The 22974-nt window shown below is 36.5% G+C and overlaps 1 protein-coding gene across 1 annotated transcript in view; it reads left to right on the top strand.

The window, feature by feature from the left end:
* The window catches only part of PARD3B (par-3 family cell polarity regulator beta), a 970516-nt gene that overhangs the window by 797090 nt on the left and 150452 nt on the right, over nucleotides 1-22974 (top strand). Inside the window, exon 20 of the mRNA XM_076005852.1 lies at nucleotides 20347-20649. Coding sequence (XP_075861967.1) covers nucleotides 20347-20649 — 303 coding nt within the window. The remainder of the gene's footprint in view (nucleotides 1-20346; nucleotides 20650-22974) is intronic.

Here is a 22974-nt window from a genome sequence, read left to right on the forward strand (position 1 = left end):
GGGAGAATGAGGAGAAAATAAGACACGCACTCCCCAGTGCCAGGCACATGGTGGGCACTTAGGAAACGCAGATTAACTGGAAGCAGTTCGCTCGCAGCTACTATTTGGTTACTGCATTGTGACTCCTCAGCCTCTGGAGTGTTAGGGGATGAAAATTGGACTTGAGAAGAATGGTCTTCAAGTGGTGTCTCTTACTCTTTAAAAAAAAAAATTCTGTTCAGTAAGTTCAGTTAGGACAAATTAGAGGATTAGTATATTTTAGAAAGATGTGCAGCCAAGAGATCCAAACCAAAAGCATTTGCTGCTTTACTCTTGATCGAGTAGAAAATTCAATTAACCACAACACACCTGGTCCCCTGAGCATTCTGACCTGACCAATCCAGGTTACATAGCGTTTATTAAGAGTATCTACTCTCTGTCTCGGGCTCCAAGTGGAATTGTGAAGGAGCTAAAAGGAACTGTGTATATCCTCTTCAAGAGCTACTAGCTGTGTGCGCATGCGAAGACTGTGTGTCTCTCCTCTCTGCTCCCTCACCTCATCTGTGCAGACATGGATGATTGTTACTATTATTGCTAACCATTGTTATTTATGTGCCAGCCATACTCTTCTAATAGCTTTAGTTGTATTAAGTCATTTAGCCTTCTCCCTTTGGGGTAGGTACTATTATATTTCTCATTTACAGGTGACGGAGAGGCCAAATAATATGTCCATGGTCACAGAATTAGAAAGTGACAGAGCTCAGTTTCCATTCCAGGCTGTCTGGCTTCCCCATTTCTGAAACAGCAGAGTATTAGCATATCCATCACCAGCCGCTTGTCTGCTCTGAAAAGGGCTTTGCTTCAGTGGCACTGCATGGGTGAGGATGCTGCCTCCCATGAAGATCTTAAGGCAGAAATATAAATGTAAATTTTGCTCATTAAAACCATAATTAATTTATTGAAAGTGAATTGTTATTATTTCAGGGACGAATGCATATTGGAATATGCTGATTATTTTAATGAACCAAGAGCCTCTTCTGGGAAACTTCCACTGTATTATTTGCAAGCAGGTCACTGTAGATTTTCTAAGAGGGGGAATAAAAAGATTGCTGCTCATTTTCAAGTTTTGCTTTATTAAAAATGCAAAAGAAAATGTGTGCTGTATAATGTATTTGGGGAGATGATAAGAAGATATATTTGTTTAGGAAAGGCCTGACATCATCTGTTTTAAGCCTACAATTCTCCTTCTAGGTAGTCATTTCTTGCGCTACAGGTATCAGCCGCCAGGCCCAGTGTGTGTAGGTGTTGCGCCCACAGTAATGTCTCCAGTGAAATTGTTGTTTGACATTTGGAGCCGTTCATTTGGGTTCCTTCTCCTATGTTCACAGAAAACACATTTTTAATCTCCTCAGGACACATACTAAGAAAGCTTTTCCTCTTTATATGACGGAGGGTGTGAGGTTTCATTGTTCGTATTTCCACCTTGCAGTAAAGATCAACAAAGACACATTGACCTGGACTCTGAAAGAAAATAGGCAAGACCTAAATAGGGGAGACCTTAATACTTCTCTTTAGGTCTCACCATCAATTCCACTCATTCATAATTGGTATTAATTGCCTATTGCTATTGTAACAAATTACCACGAATGACCATGAACTTAGTGGCTTAAAACAGCACAAATTTATTCTCTTAAAATTTTGGAGACCAAAATTCCGAAATTAGTTTCACTGGGCTAAATTCAAAGTACCAGCTGGGCTGATTCCTGCTGCAGGCTCCATTTCATGGCCTGTCACTTGGCTGCCTGTACCCCTGGCTCGTGGCTCCTCCCTGTGTCTTCAAAGGGCATCTCTCCAATCTCTGCTTCCATTGTCACATGGCCTTCTCTCTCAGACCCTGCTTCCTCTGCTTCTATCTTCACATTACCATGTTTCAGGCACTGTGCTAGAGTTGAGGATTACATCAACAGACAAGGCAAATAGGGTGCCTGCTCACATGAAGCTTACATTCTTGTAAGCAGATAAAATGAAAAACATAAAATCAAGTAATGATAGAAGTATGAAGAAAATAAAATAGAACAATGTGATAGGAAGATGGTACTGGGAAGGGTGTCGGGGATGCTGGGATTTATATTTCAGTGATGAGCCAGCCACAAGAAGAGGGTTCCAGGCAGAAAGAACAGCAGGTACTAATCAAGCCTGAGGCCATGGAAACACACGATTGGAGTTTAATAACTAGGAGAGAGGGGCCTACGACAGAGTCACAGAGGTCACAGAGGAGGCAGTGACTGAGGGTGTAGCCTCTCCAGTCATAGCAAGGAGCTTGGATCATTTCTCAGTGTTAAAGGAAGTCGTGGAAGTGTTATAAGCAGAGAAGCACTTAAAAATTTACTCTTTAAAACTGAGGTCCTCAACCCCCGGGATCCAAACTGGTACCAGTCCAAGGCCTGTTAGGAAACAGGCCGCACAGCAGAAGGTTGATGGCAGTGAGCAAGCAAAGCTGTATTTACAGCTGCTCCTCATCGCTTGCCATCCCCCCGCCCCAGGCAGTGGAAAAATTGTTTTCCATGAAACCTGTCCCTGGTTTCAAAAAGGTTGGGGACTGCTGCTTTAAAAGCTCACCGAATAGATTCTTCCTAAAGGGAGTATCTAGCCACACCCTTCCTGCCTTTTACAAAGCATTGCTTTGTAATAGCTCCACTGCTATTAGATAGAGCCTGAGTAAGAGCTAAATCTTAGGTAATTATGAAGGTAACTGAAGGATGTTTCCCCACGTCTTAAAACTGGACCCACTGTAGTACCCTGCTACCTACAGTAAAAAAATGCTAGTCCTTCACTTCTTTCTACTACTTTATAGATCCTTCAGCAATTTGTGGTTCCAATAAGAGGCAAACCAAGCCTCTTTTTGAATGTTGAGAGATTTCTTATATTAATTATAGACAAAACCAGGGGAAAGGGTCACCAGGTAGACCAACGAATAGGAAGCCATTGAGTAATAGAATGAAGAGGTCGGAACTGAGAATAAGCCCTAGAAAGACTATGACGGTTGGTCTTCATGGAGAAACAAATGAGGGTAGGTCAGACATTAGACTTCCATGTGAAAACACTCATTTCCTATCGTATCTAATAAAATATCCTCATTGGAGTTCTCGAGCCCTTCCACATGTAGCAAGCATATGGTCCTTTATAAAAGCCTCCCTCATACCTCCACTGCACCCAGGTGTGAACATGGTGGTCACGGTAGAACATTTCTCCTCAGCATCCAGTGAGGCAGGAATGGGGTCGTTCCTGGTAGTTGTCCTGTTCCCTAATTGCCCAACAACTCTTTGGCAGAATCACCATAGCCACAGGTGACATCTTCTGGATTACCTTGTTGGACCTTCTCTAGTGGCTGTGTAGTGGTGATCATCTAAGGCAATTGTCCTTTTCTATGCTCCGTCCCCAGTGTGTGCATGTGGTAGAGGGATGAGGGCCAGACAACAAGAATGCTCACCTTAGGCTTGGACCCTATCAAGGAAGACCCCATCACTAGAGGGGACCTTTATTGGCAAGTCTGTGGTTCTCCCACCTGGCACTCACTGTCCCCTGTCCCTTTCACATAGCCTAATGCAGTTATGATACACAGTAAACACTCAACGAGTGTTGGAATCAAGCCAGATTGGCTGACAGGCCCAGCCTGGTTTTGGCATGTGTTTGGACTTGTGAGAATATTCTATATGGTTTCTTCAAGACAAAGTCACATCTTCAAAAGCGAAAAATGGCAATTCCAATAAGCACCATAGAGTGATCAGATAAAATATTTTTGCTGACCTGTTTACAGTCTCCTGTATGAATAGGATCAGAGGGAAAAGACTATATTTTCTGCTTCTCTTTAACCCTTCGTGACGCAGGGAACGTGACTTTTCAGAATGTGAGTGCGCTTCACCTGTGGGCTAGATGGAAACGTTAGGTGTGAAGGGCCCTCCTTTATCTCTGTCCCAGCTACAGCCCTGTGGAGGTTGGTGTACACCCAGAGTACTTCACAATCCCAGAATTCTTTTAAAGAAGATTCTGTGTAACCTGGGGGTGGGTGTTCAGGGCCTCAGGAAGTCTGGCACTTGCTGCTAAGAGAACAAAGGAAACGGAGCCGCTCGGGCTGTGTGGTCAGCACCATCCCTTGCTTCAGCACATTTTTAGGTGAGTAAGCTTTTAGAGAGGAAGATCAAAGTGTCCAGGAGAGCACTGGCCAGGTGTGAAATTCCAGGTGACAAAATGAAAGGAAAAGAAGGGTTCAAATAGAAAAGAAAGGAAATGTAGCTAGTTTCCTTTCATTCTCTTTATTTTTCCTGTTTCCTCCCCAGGAAGTTTTTGTAGACTCACAGTACTCCAAACAGTCAACATAAGGGGTTTATCCTCATTCTTTCCAATATGATGACAAGCACTGCCATGTTGAAGGCCCGTCATTTATTTTTGAGATACAACCCTTGGCAGTCCCTAGGATTAAGAAGTGTTGTATTCCAGAAAATTTTAATACGGAAAACTTAGTTTCCCCTCTGCTTCTAACAGTGCTACAAAGAGTGGGTACGTGTTAACTAGGGGAAAATAAAAAATAAAGGCTATTTCTTGCCACATACAAATGTCAATAACAATAAAAATAAAGTACATGAATAGGTTATGAACTTTATCCACCTGGCAAGAGCTTGCTCAGGGGCAGATTCGTATAGTTCTTTTCTTCAGTGTCAGTTTGGCCAGCAGCCTGAGAGCGTCTTTTACTGTCTTCAGTGCTTAATGACAGCTTTTGTAGGGGCACTGTCTGTAGGATTGCTATAAGGGAACTATGCATTATCAGAGAATATCCTAAGGTTGTTCTGTAGGATTGCTATAAGGGAACTATGCATTATCAGAGAATATCCTAAGGTTGTTCTGTAGGATTGCTATAAGGGAACTATGCATTATCAGAGAATATCCTAAGGTTGTTCTGTAGGATTGCTATAAGGGAACTATGCATTATCAGAGAATATCCTGTAGGTTGTTCCCCTCATACCCCAACCCTCCCTTGGGCTCATTTTCCAAGGACACTAAAGATGTTTACTAAGCATTTCTGAGAAATTTGTCCACATTATGAGAATACAAATTATAGGAACTCAGTGCATTAGTGATGAGGAAAGTTTAATGGGCCTGCAAAAGGTATAAATTTAAGAAAAATGTAAATTGCAATAATAGGAGAGTCTTCACTGAATGGCAGGTCTCTTGAAATGTTAGTATTTAGTAGCAGTGAGAAGGTAATAACGAATCTTGCCATTTGACATTGTAAAAAAAATGCAACTCATAGACAGGAATTGTAAATGACTGCCATGATTTTAGAATATGAAATAGACTCAGTATCAAATAAATAAAAATGTTTCCGTATGGGAAATTTGGTTGGGTTTGGTTCCAGGCCATGTGGAATATAGAAGTCTTTTCTCTGGTCAGAACCAGTTAACCTCCCATGATTCTCCAGAATTAGAATGTTCTGAGACCACACCTGACTCTCAGAAGTTTCCCAAACTCAATTGCCTTGACCTACTTTAATAAGCATTTAGGATTTGGAGAAAAAGAGCGTCAACATGCCCTTTGCCCCGTGACCTCTGATAAACCATGGACTATTCAAACACAATATCCACATATTGGATTTTGCAAGCCATGAAGGACTCAATGTGTTGTTTGCACAAAAAAGAAAAACATGAAGAAAGAGCCAATTAACAACATTAAAGAATTTGCATGTCAGTTTTCTAGAATATCAAATTTACTAAACAGAAATTTATTTATTAATTGTAAGAAAAATGATGAATTATCCCATCAGTCTAGTTTCCTCACCATGTCAGGTCTGGTTTAGGCTGACAAGAAAAATGGACAGTACAAAAGAGGATCATTTAGAAACTATTTGGTGTTATAGACACCTGGACACGAATGAGGAAAGGGTGAAAACTATTAATGCAATTAAACTAGCTCTGTTTGAAAAGATGAAACATTGATCACAAAGATTGCATATAACACTGTACTGGCTGGCCAGTATAATAATTTTAATAATAATAATGATAATAATAAAAAGCTCTAATTGTTCCTGACCAGGTATAGCTTGCAGGTTTGGAACTGCATGGGTAAGGAAGAGCTGAAGAAACAGCCTGTTCTCCGGAACAAAGGATAATTGTAGTGACCTAATTGCAGCTTCTATTATAAAAGCAAAAATAATAGCCATATTATCTCCACTGTCAAACAAGAAAGCTGTACAGCAGGTATTTTATAATCTCTTTTAATGATACTACTTCTTTTACCCCATTGCTTTCCCTGGAAAACCTTTTCTGGCCTCGTCTGTCACCACATTAGGTAGCAAATCTCTTCTACTGTCTATCTGTTCATCTCTGACTCTGCTGTTTGGGCTCACAGAGTAGCAGTAAAGAGCTCTGGTCAAGTCAGAACTGTACTGTTGACGTATTCTGCATGAGACAAAAGTCATCAAGAAATAGAATGTACAAATAACAAAATTTTGTCAAGCTTTTAAGGGAAAAGTATAAAGTATGAAATGTTCATCAATAATTTTTAAACTAGCATCATAAAAGGGAAGTCAGAAACTCAAAAAATATATATGCAACTTATAACACAAAGTGCTAATATTGCTACTATACAAAGGTCTCTGAAGAATCGAGGGGAAAAATGACCAACAATCTGACAGAAAAATCAGCAAAAGATAGGGACACCTCACAGAAGAGGAAATGAAAATGGCTCTTAAGCATATGAAAAGATACTCAGCATCACATAATAAGAGATAGGCTAATTAAAACTTTACTGCAATATGACTTTGCACCTATGTTTATCGAATTCCCCAAAGTTCGACAACAAGCTCTGTTGGTGAGACTGTAAGAAAGTAGGCATCCTCCTATATTGCAGGTAGCAATGCAAAATAAAACAAATATGGAAGGAAATGTGTAAACTAGAAACAGTGTATGTGTTTCTCTTTGAGCCAGCAGTGCTACTTACTTCTATGAATTCATCCTAAAGCCATGATGGTCAAAATGGGAACTAACTTTGGTACAAGATTGTTCATTATGACATTATTTGTAATAGCAAAAGATTGGAAATACCCAAATGTCCAAGGATGCATAACTCATTAAATAAACAAAAGCATGTTCACACAGGAGCATACTATAAAACTTTAAACAAATGAGATCTCTGTTCACTAATATGGAGTGCTCTTCTGGATGTTGCTATGTGAAAAAAGCAAATTGTAGAAAACTATGTGCAATATGCTGCCTTTTGTGTAAAAAGGGATATAAATATATAACCATGTTTGTCTTAATATTAAAAGGTATAGTTATATTGCTTAGGATGGAGAAGACAGAGGTAAAAACCATATAACTATACTTTGTTGTATTTGAAGTTGGAAAAATATACATTTTACATATTTAACAAATAAAATTAAAAAGAAAAAGCAAACCCTAAAAATTATAAACAAACCAAAATGAATAACTATAAAATAAATTGGTCACATAGCCACTCAGGAAAAAGAATACTTCAAGTGACATTAGAACACAATATTTTGACTGTACATATTTAGTATAATATATTTTAACAAAAATTAGAACTATGAACACATCTTAAACTCCAGTAGTCCAACTTTGTAATTGCTATGATCTGAATGTTTGTGTCCCCCCAAAAGTTATAGTTGAAACCTAATTACCAATGTGATAGATAGTAGTAGGAAGTGGGGCTTTGGGAGGTGATTAGACCATGAGGGCAGATCCCTCATGCAGGGGATTATGCTGTTATGAAAAAGAACCCAAGAGCTCCCTCATCCCTTCCTCCATGTGAGGACACAGTGAGAAGTCAGCAGTCTGGCTTCCAGAAGAAAACCTTTGCCAGAACCCGACCACAATGGCACCCTGATCTCAGACTTCCCAGCCTCCAGAACTCTGAGAAATAAATTTCTATTATTTATAAGCTACCCAGTCTATGGCATTTTGTTATAGCAGCCCAAATGGACTAAGACAATAATATTGGTATTATTATTTTAAAACCATATATATTTAAAATCATCTGTATGATAATATAAATAAATAATTATATCAGGGTTAAGCATTAAGATTTTTCACCTAAAGGAAAGAGAAACATAAAATTTTTAAAAAGTAAAAATTCCGTAATATTAAATTAGAATCAGAAATATTAGTACAAACTTGTGGAGTTTTTTTCAAAAATACCAGGTTTCCTAGATCTATCCAGAGACAAGGCAAGAAGCAATGATAACACAATGGCAGTGAGTACTCCTAGAGCTCAAATTGTGGTCTATAGATACAGTTCCCCTCTAAAAAGACAGGAGTCCTTGGAGGAATGGCTGCTTCCAAATTAGGAACATGAGATACTCAACATGAACCTGGGACTACTTGTTTGTCAGAAAGCAAGGAAGCTACCAAAGGCAAATCGGTCAAGTCAAAAGGACAGAGGAGCCAATGTAAAGCCTCTCTGTTGACCAAATATGGATGATGGGTGCAACAAAAAGCATAAGGAATGCACTTGATTGAAAATCCTAGATATGTGTTATGTACATATATTCTATCTTATGGATTTATGTAAAACATAAATTCATAATTATATTCACCATCTCTCGCTCCCCCCAAAAAAACTCTCTAACAATTCATTTGTTACCATTGTAAGTATCTAGGGCACTAACACTTTACTCTGAATTAAAAAGAAAGAATTAAGCATTTATTCTGACTTCCTTGTGCTAAATGCATTTCTGCCTTAGCAAAACACCAAAATTGTTGAGAGAAAGTTTTTCTTTACAGAAGAATTTCACCTAACAAATTGGACCCACATATGTCAAACCCGTGTTGTTCAAGGGTCGACTGTATGTTTGGGGAGCCCCATTCAATCCACTACAGTGCTTTTTTCCAGAAAGTTGATCCTAAATCTAACTACACCTCTAGCTACATGTAATTCGTGTCCCATATGATTGACACGAGTCACATGTAGCTATTTAAATTGATTACAATTAACATTTTGTACCTTACACTAGCCACATCTCAAGTGCTCGGTAGCCACATGTGGCTAGTGGCTGCTGTATTAGATAGCCCAGATATAGCACATTCCATCACCACAGAAAGTCCTATTGGAAAGTACTGCTGTAGAAGCTACCTTTCATAAACGGGTGATTTGGGGGATGGAGAAATATGTTAAACCACCTCACAAAAAAGTAAACAAGCAAATCCAGCTCATGGGACCAACTACAGGATAATCAATCTAGTTTCTGCAACAATTCAATGGTGTGGAAAAAAAGGAAAAGGAGTAAAGTTCTATACATTTAATGAGGCTTAAGAGATAAACAAATTTAATGTGTGGACAGTTTTTAGCAGCTGATTCAAATAAATCCATTGGGAGAGACAGACTTTTTTAGGCATTTGGAGAAATTTGTTTATGGGCTAACAGTATTAGATGGTATCAAGGAATAATTGTTAAATTTTAAATGGGATAATGACATAATAAAACATTCGTGATATGTTGATATGCCTTCTGAAGTATATAGGGGATGAATGACTGAGATTTGCTTTCAAAATTCTTAGTAAAAATTAACAGAAAAATAGATTTAAAATGTGGCAAAATCTTGATAATCATTGAATACAGAACTGGGTGATAGGTATATGGTGGCCCATTGTACAATTATCTCTACTTTTCAGTATCTGAAAGTTTTCTTTAAACTTTTAAAATTTTAGATTTTTAGATGTTTAGATTATTTATAGTCTAACATAAATGAAAGGAACATTAATATTGACATTAAACTTCTTGGTAGAGTTCAAGAATCCAATTCCTACCATTTAGTATATGTGAGGTCTCAAAGTGCCGTACCTCCCTGAATCTCAATCTCCTCATCTATAAAGTTGAAATTTGCATACATTTTTACATTTAAGTTACATAATCATAAGAAAATACATCATGAATGTTATTAGTGTCAATTCTTCTTGTTAGATAGATGAAATACTGGATAGGATGGGCTCTTGTAGGCTGGAAAACTTTCCTATTTTAGGGTATTTGACAGACAGTCTTAATTATAGAATTTTGTTTTTAATCCAGTTTTATTTTTAGCACATGGATCCAACACTTCTTACCATCTCCACTACTATACCTTCATGGAAGCCACTCCCCTCTCTCACCTGGATTATTGCAATAACCCCCTAACTGGTCTCTGTAACTCTTCTCTTACTCAGCACCCCACCATTTTCAATCTGTACTCAACATAGTAGTAGAAGAGCTATATTCCCAAGTGAGTCAGACCATATCACTTCATTGCTTGAAACTTCCTATTGGCTTCCTACCTCACTGAGAGGAAATGACTGAGTCTTTATCACGGATGTCAAGGCCCTATGTGGTCTAGGTCCTCATTTCTCTGGCCTCCTCTGTCTTCTCCCTCCCTCATACTGACCTCCTTCTTGTTTTCAGGACTTTTTTTACTTGCCTCAGGGCCTTTGCAACTGCTGTCCACCTGCCTGGAATACTCTTGCCTAGTTACCTGTACAGTTTAACCCTTTTCTTCTCCAAGCCTTGCTTTTCAGTCTTAGTGATGCCTTCCCTTACCACATCACACGTTTAAAAGTATAACTTCCCACCACCACCAACTCTTACCATCTCTCTCTGTTTTATTTTCTTCTATACTACTTGCTAAAAACATATTTTTGAAATTTTAGATAGTTATTTTTTTCTGTTTCCCCTCCCCTACAAGAATATAAATTTCATAAGGCAAAGATACGTGTGTACTATTCAATCCCTAGCATCAAGAATAAAACCCCCAAAAGAGAAAAACCAAACTAAAATATGCAGGTGCTCAATGAACAGTTGTTGAACGATGAATGCAGAAACTTGTAATAGATATAAAACAAGTTACCTAGTCTTTAGAGGATGTATTATGGGTCAATAAGGATGATTTGTATTTATCAAGATCAATAGCTGGCCTATAAATTGGCACTCTGAAAATGTTTAAATTACTTGAGAAGGGGTATGTCTTCTTAATCAATTTAAATATTTTCCCAGCAATCACATTCTGTTAATTTGTATGAGAACTAATTTTAGGTAATGTATTAAAAAGTTACGATTATAACTAAGTAAATTTAGTATTAATCTAAATTTGTTAGATTTTATTAAAAGGTTATAAATCACACAATCAGCATTTTTTGCTTTTATTTTTCTTTTTGTGTTTTAAGTTCTTTTTAAAATTGAGGTTTAATTTACCTATAGTAAAATGCTCAAATCTTAATAAATAGTAGAATATTCTCTATTCTGTCTTAATGTATATCAAGATAGAGAACATTTCTATCACCTGAGAATGTTCCCTCATGCCTTTTTCCATTCATAAGTAAAAGCCTGATCTAGAGTTTCCTGTAATGGGATTATATATTAAATCCTTTTTTGTGTCTGGCTTCTATCACTGACCATGATAACTTTAAGATTCACCCTGTTGTTGTTTCAGTTGTTTATTTCTTGTTATTGCTGATTTATATTCCTTTGCATGCATATACCATAATTTGATTAGCCATTCTCCTGTTGATAGACATCTGAGTTATGTCCATTTTCGCTATAATAAATAAATAAAGCTGCTACAGAACACTCTTCAAAGAGTTTTGTAGACATAATGTTGTCAGTTCTCTTGTATAAGTACCTGAGAGGTAAATTTCTGCATTGTAACATTGGTGTATGTTTAGTTTTTAAAAACTCCTAGACCTTTTCCCAAAGGGATTATGCCATGTCATACTTCCACTAGCGATGTATGAAGGTTCTGGCTGCTCCATATCTTTTCCAATATTTGGTATTGTCATTCTTTCTCACTTTAGTAAGGGCATCTCACTGTGGTTTTAATTTTCATTTCCCTGATAATTTATGATGTAGCTTTTCATTTGACTATTGGCAATTCTAAATTATCTTTTGTAAAGTATTTGTTTAGGATCTTTTGCCTAGTTCTAGTTCTAAAAATATCCAATTTTTCTTTGCAAGTATATATTTTTATATTTTTTATTCAAATCCTTTGTTAGAATATGTGTTGCAAATATTTTCTCTCCTTCGCCCACCATTTTCTTGGTGTTTTTTGATAAGAGGATTTCAATTTTGGTGAAGTCCAGTTTACCAGATTTTTTCTCTTATGGTTTGTGTTTTCTGTGTCCTCTCTAAGAAATATTTGCCTAACCCAAGGTTCTGAACATATTCTCCTCTGTTTTATTTTAGTAGCTTTATTGTTTTATCCTTATGGTCAGACCTATTGTCTATCTTGCATTGTTTTTTGTTATGGTGTAAGGTAGGGGCCAAAGTTCTTGTTTCCCTTACAGATACACAGTTTTTCCAGCACTGCTTGAAGAGATTTACCTTTCTTAATTGAGTTGTTTTGGCCCCTTTATTATAAAACTTTTCACAAATATATATGGGTCTGTTACTGGACTCTTGTCTTCTGATCCATTGATGCATTTGTCTAACCTTTGGCTTGATTACTGAAGCTTTATAGTAAATTTTGAAGTCAGTAGTATATGTCTTCCAACTTATATTTCAAAATTAGTTTGACTATTCTTGGCCCTTTGACTTTCCAAATAAATTTTGAAATCAAATGTTTAACTTTTAGAAAATAAGCCTGCTGGGAGTTTGATTGGGATGACATTTAATCTATGGAATAATTTGGATGAATTGACATCTTAATATTGAGTTAAGTGATTTTTTAAATTTTATTACCTAATTTCTCACATTTGGTATGTAGAAATACAATTCATTTTTTATATTCAACTTGTAACCTACCATAATAATAATAAAAACTATAATTCAAGAAAACTTCTCTGACATAAAATTACACTTAAAAGTACATATTGAAAGAGCTATCAACTCAGAGTGACCTTTCTAGTAAGATTATTGGATTCTAAAGAAAAGCAAATAAAATACATTGACCAGACAAGCAAAAAAAGCAAGTTGCTTGGATGTAATTTATAAGAGAAATAAACTTAGATTATTAACAAAATGTTCAACAGCAACACTTAGTCATAAGAAAATGGAGTCACACATTTAAAATTCTCAAGGGAAAGGGGTGTGCCAAAATTTTATATCCAGCAAAACTGGCTTTCCCTTATAAAGGGCATACTGTTATCAACTCAAGAAATACTGTCCCTGGCCAGACACCATAGATCACATCTCTAATCTCAGCACTTCAGGAGGCCAAGGTGGGAGGATCACTTGAGGCCAAGAGTTTGAGACCAGCCTGGGCAACATAGTGAGACTCTGTCTCTCAAAAAAAAAAAAAAAAAAAAAAAATCTAAAAATGAAAATACTTTCCCCAATAATTCTTCCTGAGAAATCTAATAGATGATTGTATATTCATTGACATAGGATGGTTGGTCCTTATTAAATATATATTATTTTTATAAATTAAGTATATAGTTACTTGTAGAGCTAGGATTAAATGAGAGTTGAACAGAAGTATAGTATGTACCTATACTATATACTTTAACAACATAGGTATAGTACAACTACAAAACTAGAGGAAGAGCATATGAAAAGTTTAACTTTTTAATAATTATATTGTTGGTAGTAGTATTGGTATTGTTATTCTGAAACTTTACATATGTAATACAGAGTAATGTAAGTTGTAATCATGAGATGTTGTAGCATTCTCCATGTCTTGAGAAGCAGAATTATTAATGTAGAAGAAAGGACATACAGATGTACAGGAGTATAGAAGCAGTTGTGATAAGGAGGGAACTTATGGAGACCTTCTAAGGGACCTGGCAAAGGTCTATTTTTTAACCTCAGTGATAATTACAAACATGTTTGTTTTATAACAGTTCCCTAATTCAAAGATTTGTTTTGTATGAATTTCTATATCTGTGTTCCATTTGATAGTAAAAATAACAAAGTTAAAATAGCAAATAATAGTTAAAATAGCAAATAAAGAAAGGTATAATAGGATTTACCTCACAAAAAGTTTGACTAGTAGGCAAAATTGTGTTATATAAACCTTATAGAAATTTCCTAATAACATTTATTAAATGCATTCCTTTTGTAGATGAGCCATAGAAAGATAACTCGAATCAGTCTGTTTCCACCATGTCAGACTTAAACCCCACATTAACTAAGCCATCCATTGCCATGCCCGGTTACTTGTGTCCCTTCGACTGGACAGCTTCACGCCGTTTCCACAAGCTGGGACAAGGTTGACAGGTTCCTTGTCAAAGCCCACTTCATGTCGCATCGCCTTCATGAGTCTTCCTCAAAATCCCTAAGTTGAATTGACTGTTATCCTATATACATGTGGTATCTTTGTTTTCCCATTGAATTATAATTACGTGTTTATGTCTCCCCAGTAATGAGTCAGAGACTCAGTATTGTTCTTTTTTATGCTTCTAGTACACAGTATAATATCAGTAAATATTGAATAAATTAATCAGTCAACCAAAAATTAGCAGAAAGAAAACTCACATGACACACTCAAGGAGCTTGTAGTCTGGTTAGAAGCAGAATGTCTATAATGAATCAATAAAAGGTTTTTACTTTGTTTTGATTTTTACAAAGTAATATATAACAATTACAGATTAATAGAGAATGTACTGACTCCATGGCTTGAAAAGGAGATGAAGAATTGTTGAAGTCATTTTGGAACTGTATAAGAGTAAGTTTAGTATTTAGGCTAGAGAAAACTATAGTCAAATTTTGGTAACTAGAAAGTGTGTACTCTTGGCAAAAGCAGTTGATTTGGAGGCACTAAAGAAAAGTTCACTGATCAGTAATTTAAAAAAATTGTCATAACTGAGTTGACAGTGGAGTCATGACAAATCAGGTTTGTAAGACAAAGGATGCCTGCTAGTGTAGGGTATTTAATGTTTTTTAAAAAAGGTTTTTTACAAAAGGTTGGATTCACTAAAACCTTGTAGATAAGAATTTTTTATAGTTTTAAATTTTTTTAAATTATCTTAAAAATATATAAAAATTCAAATAGTATATAAAGTTTAAAGGCTACCTCTAATTCCACTTTCTAGAAGCAACCACTGTTATGAATTTTTTGTGTATCCTTCCAGACATTTTCTGTATATATGCAGGGATATATTTATTCATCATACAAATATCTATATCCATATCTTATTTACTCTTAGCATAGGAACAATATGACCCTGCTTTTTACAGCTGCATAACACTAATTTTATAGTAATTTTAGTATTTTATATTTATTTTTATTATATTATATTATTATTATATTATATTTATTTTATATTTATATTATATTATATAATATTTTATAAAATATTACTAATTTTATAGTAATATTATAGTAAATTTAATATAATTGTATTTATATTATATTTTATCAAAATTATTTCATATTATAATTTAGACTATTTTTCACTTTTATAATAGTACTTAGTATGTTTTTCTTTTTGATCATATCTGGGATTCTTTAGTTATAATAAAGAAATTTATTCCATTTATATTTATTGTTATAACAAATTTGGTCAACTTTTGTTTTTGCTCCCATTTTTACTACTTCCTCTATTTTTTATTTTCTACTATATGGTCAGGGTTTGTTTTATGTATTTCTCTCCTGCTGATAATTTGTTCTTTTAGTAGTTTCTTCATAATTATATTTAATATTAATATATTTAGATCTCTGCTTCTTGATGTATCAACTTCTGACAGTAAATACTGATGTCTGCTTTATAAGGTGAGAAAATAAATACAGTTGAGTGATAGTGGTATCTCCTAAATTACTTCCTTATTGACTTCTGATTTCCATTAATGTTATAATTTTTATATTTCTAGAGTTTATAATTTTTTGGTAATTATTTCCACAGATGTTTAATTTTAGTTTTATATTTAAATGAATGTATTGCACATCTCCAGACCTGTCCCAAAGCTTCAACAGTGTAGTGTCTTAGTCCATTTTTGTTGCTAAAATAAAAACCCAAGACTGAGTAATTTATAAAGAAGTTTATTTTATCATAGTTCAGGAAGCAGGAAAGCGCCAGCAGGTTTGGTGTCTAGTGAAGGCCTGTTGCCTATAGATGGCACTGTCTAGGTGTCCTCATTTGGTGCGAGAACAGAAGAGCAAAGAGGGCCCTAAGCTAATTCCTCCAGCCCTTATATAAAACACTAATCCATTCATAGGGGCCGAGCCCTCATGACTTAATCACTTCCCAAAAGGCCCACCTCTTAATACCACCACAATGGAGATTAAGTTCCAACACATGCATTTTGAAGGACTTAAGACCATAGCAGCCAGGTTAAATTCTTCATTTTAATGTAGTTCTTGGTTGGCTGTTTTTATTATCAATACGTTTCTCAAGATTAGTCAATAAGTATGAAATTCCCTCTGTGTTTTTAAACGTCTAAGAGTGCTTTTCTGTTGTCTTTATTCATGTTTGAGACCAGAGTGAATTTGCTTGAATTTGTGGATTGATTGATTTTACTCCTTCTTGAAACAACACTTATGCTTACTACATACAATAAGGTCCAATATTTTCTTTTATTGTATTTAATTTTCTTAAATGCTTATATGACCCATCAAATTAATACAGTGTTCTACCTTACTTGAAATTTAAAATATATATATGTGCTAAAATGTAGTGTGAAATGATATGAGTATAGTGGTCACCAGTGGTTTCAATTCTGCATGTTCTCTCAAAATATGTTCTTGACAGATTTGCTGGGTGCACTGCCCTAGGAGCTTATTTTCTATGCCTTCCATTTTGAGAGACCTCATTATCCTGATGAGATCAACCTGCTTCTTAGTGAAGTCTCCTAGAGTATTGCCTTTATTCTGATGAGTTTGGGTTTGCTTATCTCTGTCCTGCTAATTCTATTCATCAGATACAAAGCAGGTTCATACTTCTCTCTTCCCCTCATTTAATCTCCATGAAGTTTCTTCAAGGTAGGAGATTTGCTCAAAGGAAATATAACTCTTTTAGCCTCTCCTCTATTCTAAAGTTGGATCCTCACAAAGATTTACCTCACAATTCCAGGGTCCTGCTCCTGTTCTCAGGCTCTCTTTTTCTAAGTAAAAGTTTATTGTTTGTGCTCTTCTAGACTTTCTCACTTATTTTATTTTCAGTGCAATGTATACCCTACTGGAGATGTAAGCATATATCAACTATTGTTATACTTCCTCTTTAGGGCTGAGTCCAAATTTCATTTCAAGGCATGAGATTATGGCCTCTTTCTAATTGCATTGTAGATGGAATTTTCTTCCCAATTTCTCAATTGTTTGTTGAGAGTTTCAGGGAGGAAGGAAGAGTAACCATACTTTTACTCCATCGGTTATTGCAATCCCTTATTAGAATTCATTTATCTGACAGATATGATATAAATACTATTTTAGGATGATTGTTCTAGCAGCCTTTTAAGGCATAGATTAAAGTGAGATGAGGTGACATGCCAAAAACTCTTAGAATAATCTAGACCAGCACAGTCCAATAGAACTTTCTGCAGTAATGGAATTCGTCTATATCTGCACTGTCCACTATAGTAGTCATTAGCCACATGTAGCTATTGAGCACTTGAAATATGGTTTGTGAAACTGAGAAGCCAATTTGATTTGATTTTCATTAATTCAAATTTAAACTTATAGAGCCACATATGGTTAATGGCCGCCATACTGGACAGTGCAGATCTAAGCAATATAAAAGCCTGAATACTGGTAGACTGCAGCTGATGAAATAGAAATAATAGAGGACATTTAAGGGGTGTTATGGGAAAAAGAAACAACAATGTTTTTAAAAGAGACAAGAGAAAGAGGAGCTTTAAATAATTGAAAGGCAGTGTGCTTGGGAGAATGGAGAAACTGGTAGTACCATCAAATATAAAAGAATATATTTTGAAAAATAGATACTTTTAACAGATTGAGTGGCAAGGAGACCTCCAAGTGGAAATAATTACAAACAATTAGAATTCTCATACTGAATTGGGGTGAAAGTGGAGGTGAAAGCTAAAAAAAATCGTTTTCCTTGGCATTTCTCTGTTGCGTGGGGAAGAGAGAGGTGCCTCCATGCACCTCTTTTCAGAGATTGCCTTGTCCTCCCTGACATAGAGAGACCCTGATATATGGCATAATAATGATGGTTCAGAGAAATTACTATTTCACCTACTGAGTGATTAATATGAAATTAGTTCCTGAAACACTCAGTGGTGCAGAGAGAATCAAGGAGGAATTTGGTTTTGTTTTAGAAAGGAAAAACACAAGATAAAATACTGCTTGGCATACATGTAGTACTTTTCATCTGAGAATCTCTACATATTCAGCAAGTTTAATTAATGAAGAAACCTCTAAGAAAGAGAAGTGATGAAATAAGGAACACAGATACTGGTGTTCTGTTTCTGTGATTTTTAAATCAAGCTTGGTGTTTTTCTCTTCCATTAATGCACAAGTGTAGCCCCATGCGGCAGCCAGGAGATATTCATCTTTCTGCTGAATGATTTCTCTTGGAGGCATCTTACTTAGGAGGGATAGTAACCATGCAGAACCCCACCCCCTAACTTTATTGATGTCCTTTGCTCTATTTGCAATGGAAATCCATCCCTATCGGTTGGCGTGCAGCAAGCTTTCTCTGATAATCGAGTCTGCACTGTCCCTGGAAAGATTGCTTTGTTGAAGAACAGAGCAGGTTATCTTCTTTATCAAAAATTACTCAAAACAAACATCCATAAATCTAGGACTAACATACACTGAGAGGGGACTGGCAAGGCCCCTTAACGGATACCCTACTGTGTAATCTTCCTTTCATCTTCATTCAAAATTCCTTGGAGATTCAAGCTGTTTTATGCAAAAATATAAATTTTGCTAATTACTTATGAGTAGGGTACATGGTTTGGCCTAGTCAAAAGCAATATGCAATATTGTATCTTGGCATTTATTTTCATCTGTTGTAACTTGTGGATAGATGCTGGGTTTTTGTTTGTTTTTCGTTTTTTTTGTCTTATGCCTCCTTTTTTTATTGTTTATTATTATTTTTTTTTACTCCCCTCCCCAATTTCTTTTATCCTCCTATTTAAAAAAAAATAAAAATAAAAATGCTATTCTACCAAAAGAGAAAACACCTTGAAAAATCATGGCTTCTAAAGATTTTTACAAAGGGTTTGATGTTTTGTAAAATAAAACTAGCTAGCGTGTGCGAAAACATCTGTTTTTGTTGGAAGGGGAAAAGCTACTGAGGGGTTTCAGTTTTTGTTTTTTAAGTCATCCAGGCCTCCCACAGTAATATATAGATCTTTCACTTCTAGCCCATGGCCCTCTCATATCCTCCAAACCCAGAACTTCAGGTTTCTCCTCATCCTTTCTTGAGTATCTTCTTTTATCCACCTGAGCCAGCATCGTCTTATTCATCCTGAACACAGTGCACTTTGTTTGCCCCGTGACAGAAGATTTACACTTTTTCCTCATTAGTGCTGAGACCTCCTAATGCCATCAAGATCACCATTGTCCACCACGGTGCCATGGTGACCTTTTCCATTTTAATACATAACAGGGATTTGAGAAGAGCTGATTTAACACTTTCCAGATTAAATGTCAAATTCTCAAAATTCAGATGGATTTGGAATCTACCTAAGCATATTTTTCTGCTCCTGTTCCCAGTAGTCTGCACAGTGGCACTGATTAGCAGGAGCATTTTGTAATATCACTTAAGGCTTCAGCGCTGTGGAGCTCTGCCAGTAATGGTGTTTAATTCACTTATATGTGCCGATTCATCTCTGTCAGGAACCTATTAATTTCTTCACTATTTTACTCTGTCTCTAGCCCCTATATAATGAGACACGATGATCCACATTTGTATAACCAAAAAACTTAGAGTCTCTTATAAATTACCCCTGATGCCACTGCTTTTAGTGACCAGAAAGCCTCTGTATTTCTTTTTCATATTTAAATCAATGTTTGCAAGCTCTCTTCTTTAGAAGAATACACTGGAAACTCTAGTGCACTAAATAGTGAAGTCATAGAAAACTATAAGATTTTAATGGGCTCCTTAACATGCATCCCTGTCCCAAGAATGACTTCCATAATATCACATCAAAGATGCAGTGTTCCCACAAACACAGCCCATTCGTAGGGAGGGAATGTTAATGAAAATCTGCCTCTGACACCACTATCAGCGCAGACATCACTGGGCAAGATGTGTCAAAATACCTATAGCATTGCTATCAAACTAAAGACCCTATAACAAATCAAGGCATAAAGGACAGAGGTATGAAAGTAACTTCCTTATGCTGTTGGCATCTCTGCATGGTGTGATCTTGAGTAAATGGAAAAGTGACAGCTAAGTGACTAGGAAGAGTTAACAGGTTCAAGAGAGTATTCCATTGTTTTAGCATATGCAACTCGCATAGGTCTCTGCTACTTACTTGTTCTGTGTTTTTCAGGATTGGAGCAAAACATCAGGAGCTAAGGGAGAAGCAGGCAAGAGGTCTTGTCGATTATGCTACTGGTGCAATCGGATCAGTGCATGACATGGACGATGATGAAATGGACCCCAATTACGCCAGAGTGAACCACTTTCGGGAACCATGTGCATCAGCAAATGTCTTTAGGTCTCCGTCTCCTCCTAGGGCTGGGCCATTTGCTTACCCTCGGGATGGCCGTCCACTGTCTCCAGAGAGAGACCACTTAGAGGGTCTCTATGCCAAGGTCAACAAGCCATACCATCTACCGGCTCCAGTTGACAGGTAATATAACTTAGTGAAAGATGAATGTGGTTTTAATTCAGTAAGTTTCAAATCATCTCTACTGCTGAAGCAGATAAAAACATATCCTTCAATCTGGTAAAACTGAAATGATGTGGTACCCTAGACAAGTGCTATTCTTTGACCTACCCGTAAGGTATCCACCGTCAAAAATAAAACAATAGCCAGTTATAAGGTGGCGTGAATGAATAGTAGTCATAGAGTTCATGATGCAACCAGGAGCAATTTTTGAAGGAATATTGTGACAGAGAACTAATGGTGGAAGCTTTGAAGGGATATTGTCCTTTCTCCTGCGAGCCCCATTGTAAAAGACTTACTTATTCAGGAAGATTGCATGGCACTTGGAGGTGGGGCGTCAGAGAAAAGAAAATGATGACTTCCAAGTAGGTGTAATTGAACTGTAATTATAGACAGCTGTGGAAGAGCAAGAGGCTTTGAATAGCGACATTGGGATTTTGACCCTGTATAGATATTCATGGATGATCAGAGGTAGAAAAAGAGATAATCTTGGCAATAGGAGTTTGATGAAGTAGAGAAAGATAAGAGGTGACAAGGCCAAGGATCTTTAGGTTTAGCAGCTGAGGAAAGAGATAATAGGACCATCTGTCAGTACAATTGAAGTAGGTAGGGAACAAGAGGATTCCAACCCCACCTACTGTCAAAAGTAAAATACCTCATCCCTTGAAAGACTGATGCAAGAGATTTTTAGTCAGTATACACTGTAAGTGACCCTTGGAATTGCACATGCAAGAAATGGGTTGACTGACCTTGGTCTAATCTGACTGTAGCTTGAAGTGTTGAGGGAGGAGGTGGGGAGGAAGGGTGGCGGGCTCATAGAGCTCTCATTCTCTATGAAAAAAAGACTTGTTTCCCAGATTTCTTAGGGTTCTGACAACCACCTAGTCCCTATTAGTAACCAGCCTTTGTGTGATAGCATGATATATTGCATATGTTTACCGTTTACATTTCCCCAGCTGGGGGATATTATGCACTTTCAATTAGGTTGGGGAGAGGAAGGGAAATCATGGCATTTTTATGCAGACTGTAAAGTGTAGCTCCACAAGACTGATTACCTTTCAGAGCCTTTCCAATAACCAAGTGGAAAGGAAGGAGCAATTTTTAATCCTTACTGTCAAGCTTCCAGGTTGATAATATTAAAGAAAGATGGTCAAGTTTTTCTTTGGGACAAAATGAAAATATAAATTCTTATGACTGTGATACAGCCATAATAACTAAACTGCTAATTCAAAGAATTGATTAAGAGTTGGACTTTTTCTCACCTTCTTATAGAGTTGAATTTTATCATGTAAATAATAACACCAGGCACGAGCCTCTTCCGGCCCAGACCACAGTCAATCTTCCTTTCCCTTCCTCAGATGGGTCTTCATAGCAGGCCTCTTCGCGTATTCCACAGCTAGAGTCCCAGCACGGAGGAGCCGTCTCTAGGAACCTCCCCAGCCAGAATTTCCCGGTACTAATTCCATGAAAATAAATATGAAGCATTTTATTTAAAAAGGTTCATGAGTCAAATACATGTGAGGAATTTGGGGTTAAGCCACAAGGAGCAGGTTTCCTTGCTGCAGTCTTCTTATGTCCAAGACACTGCCATGCATCCTACACCTCTAAGGGAACTATACAGCAACTCAACAGCCAGAACTCAGCATCTTCCACATTTTTGTCACCTAAAGCTTATCCTCATCCCACCCCACGCCCTTGTCTTATGGTTGTTCTTTGGAACACTGCTTAGGAAACTCTATACTAACCTAATTATCACACACATAAGATTTGACCAAGGAAGACATTTCTTAGGATAATCTTAACTCCAGCCACTACAAAATGATATCAAGAAAAAATAATTGTTTATTTCCCAGTCCAGACATATGTATAAGTAATAGAGTCTTCCTTTTGGCTCTGATCCTCTTTTTACTAATAAATGGTCTAAAGCTGTTTTCAGTAGAGTTTAAGACTATTGTCATATTTTTAGACAGCAGATCAAAGTGTGACCCTTTATACTCAGAATTGTCGTTATTCTGCTCTTTAATGATATTTAAAGACTACTCTTCTCCTTGTTTAAGTCTTCAAGCAAGCAGATTTTGTCTTGGTTCATAGAAAGCATTCGATAATGTTAGCTACGATCATCGTTATTACTATCGTTATTATTACTATTACTGTCCTTTATCAATGAAATTCTGAACTTTGCTAATATGCCTGGGCCCATATCAGTCTAAGAAGAGTTGCTATGACAGTGTCCCTAACAGTGCGCACAAGCGGAAACCATGAATCCCAAACCTACCGTATTCACAGTCA

Source organism: Microcebus murinus, chromosome 8 (assembly GCF_040939455.1).
Source record: "Microcebus murinus isolate Inina chromosome 8, M.murinus_Inina_mat1.0, whole genome shotgun sequence".
Lineage (NCBI taxonomy): Eukaryota > Metazoa > Chordata > Mammalia > Primates > Cheirogaleidae > Microcebus > Microcebus murinus.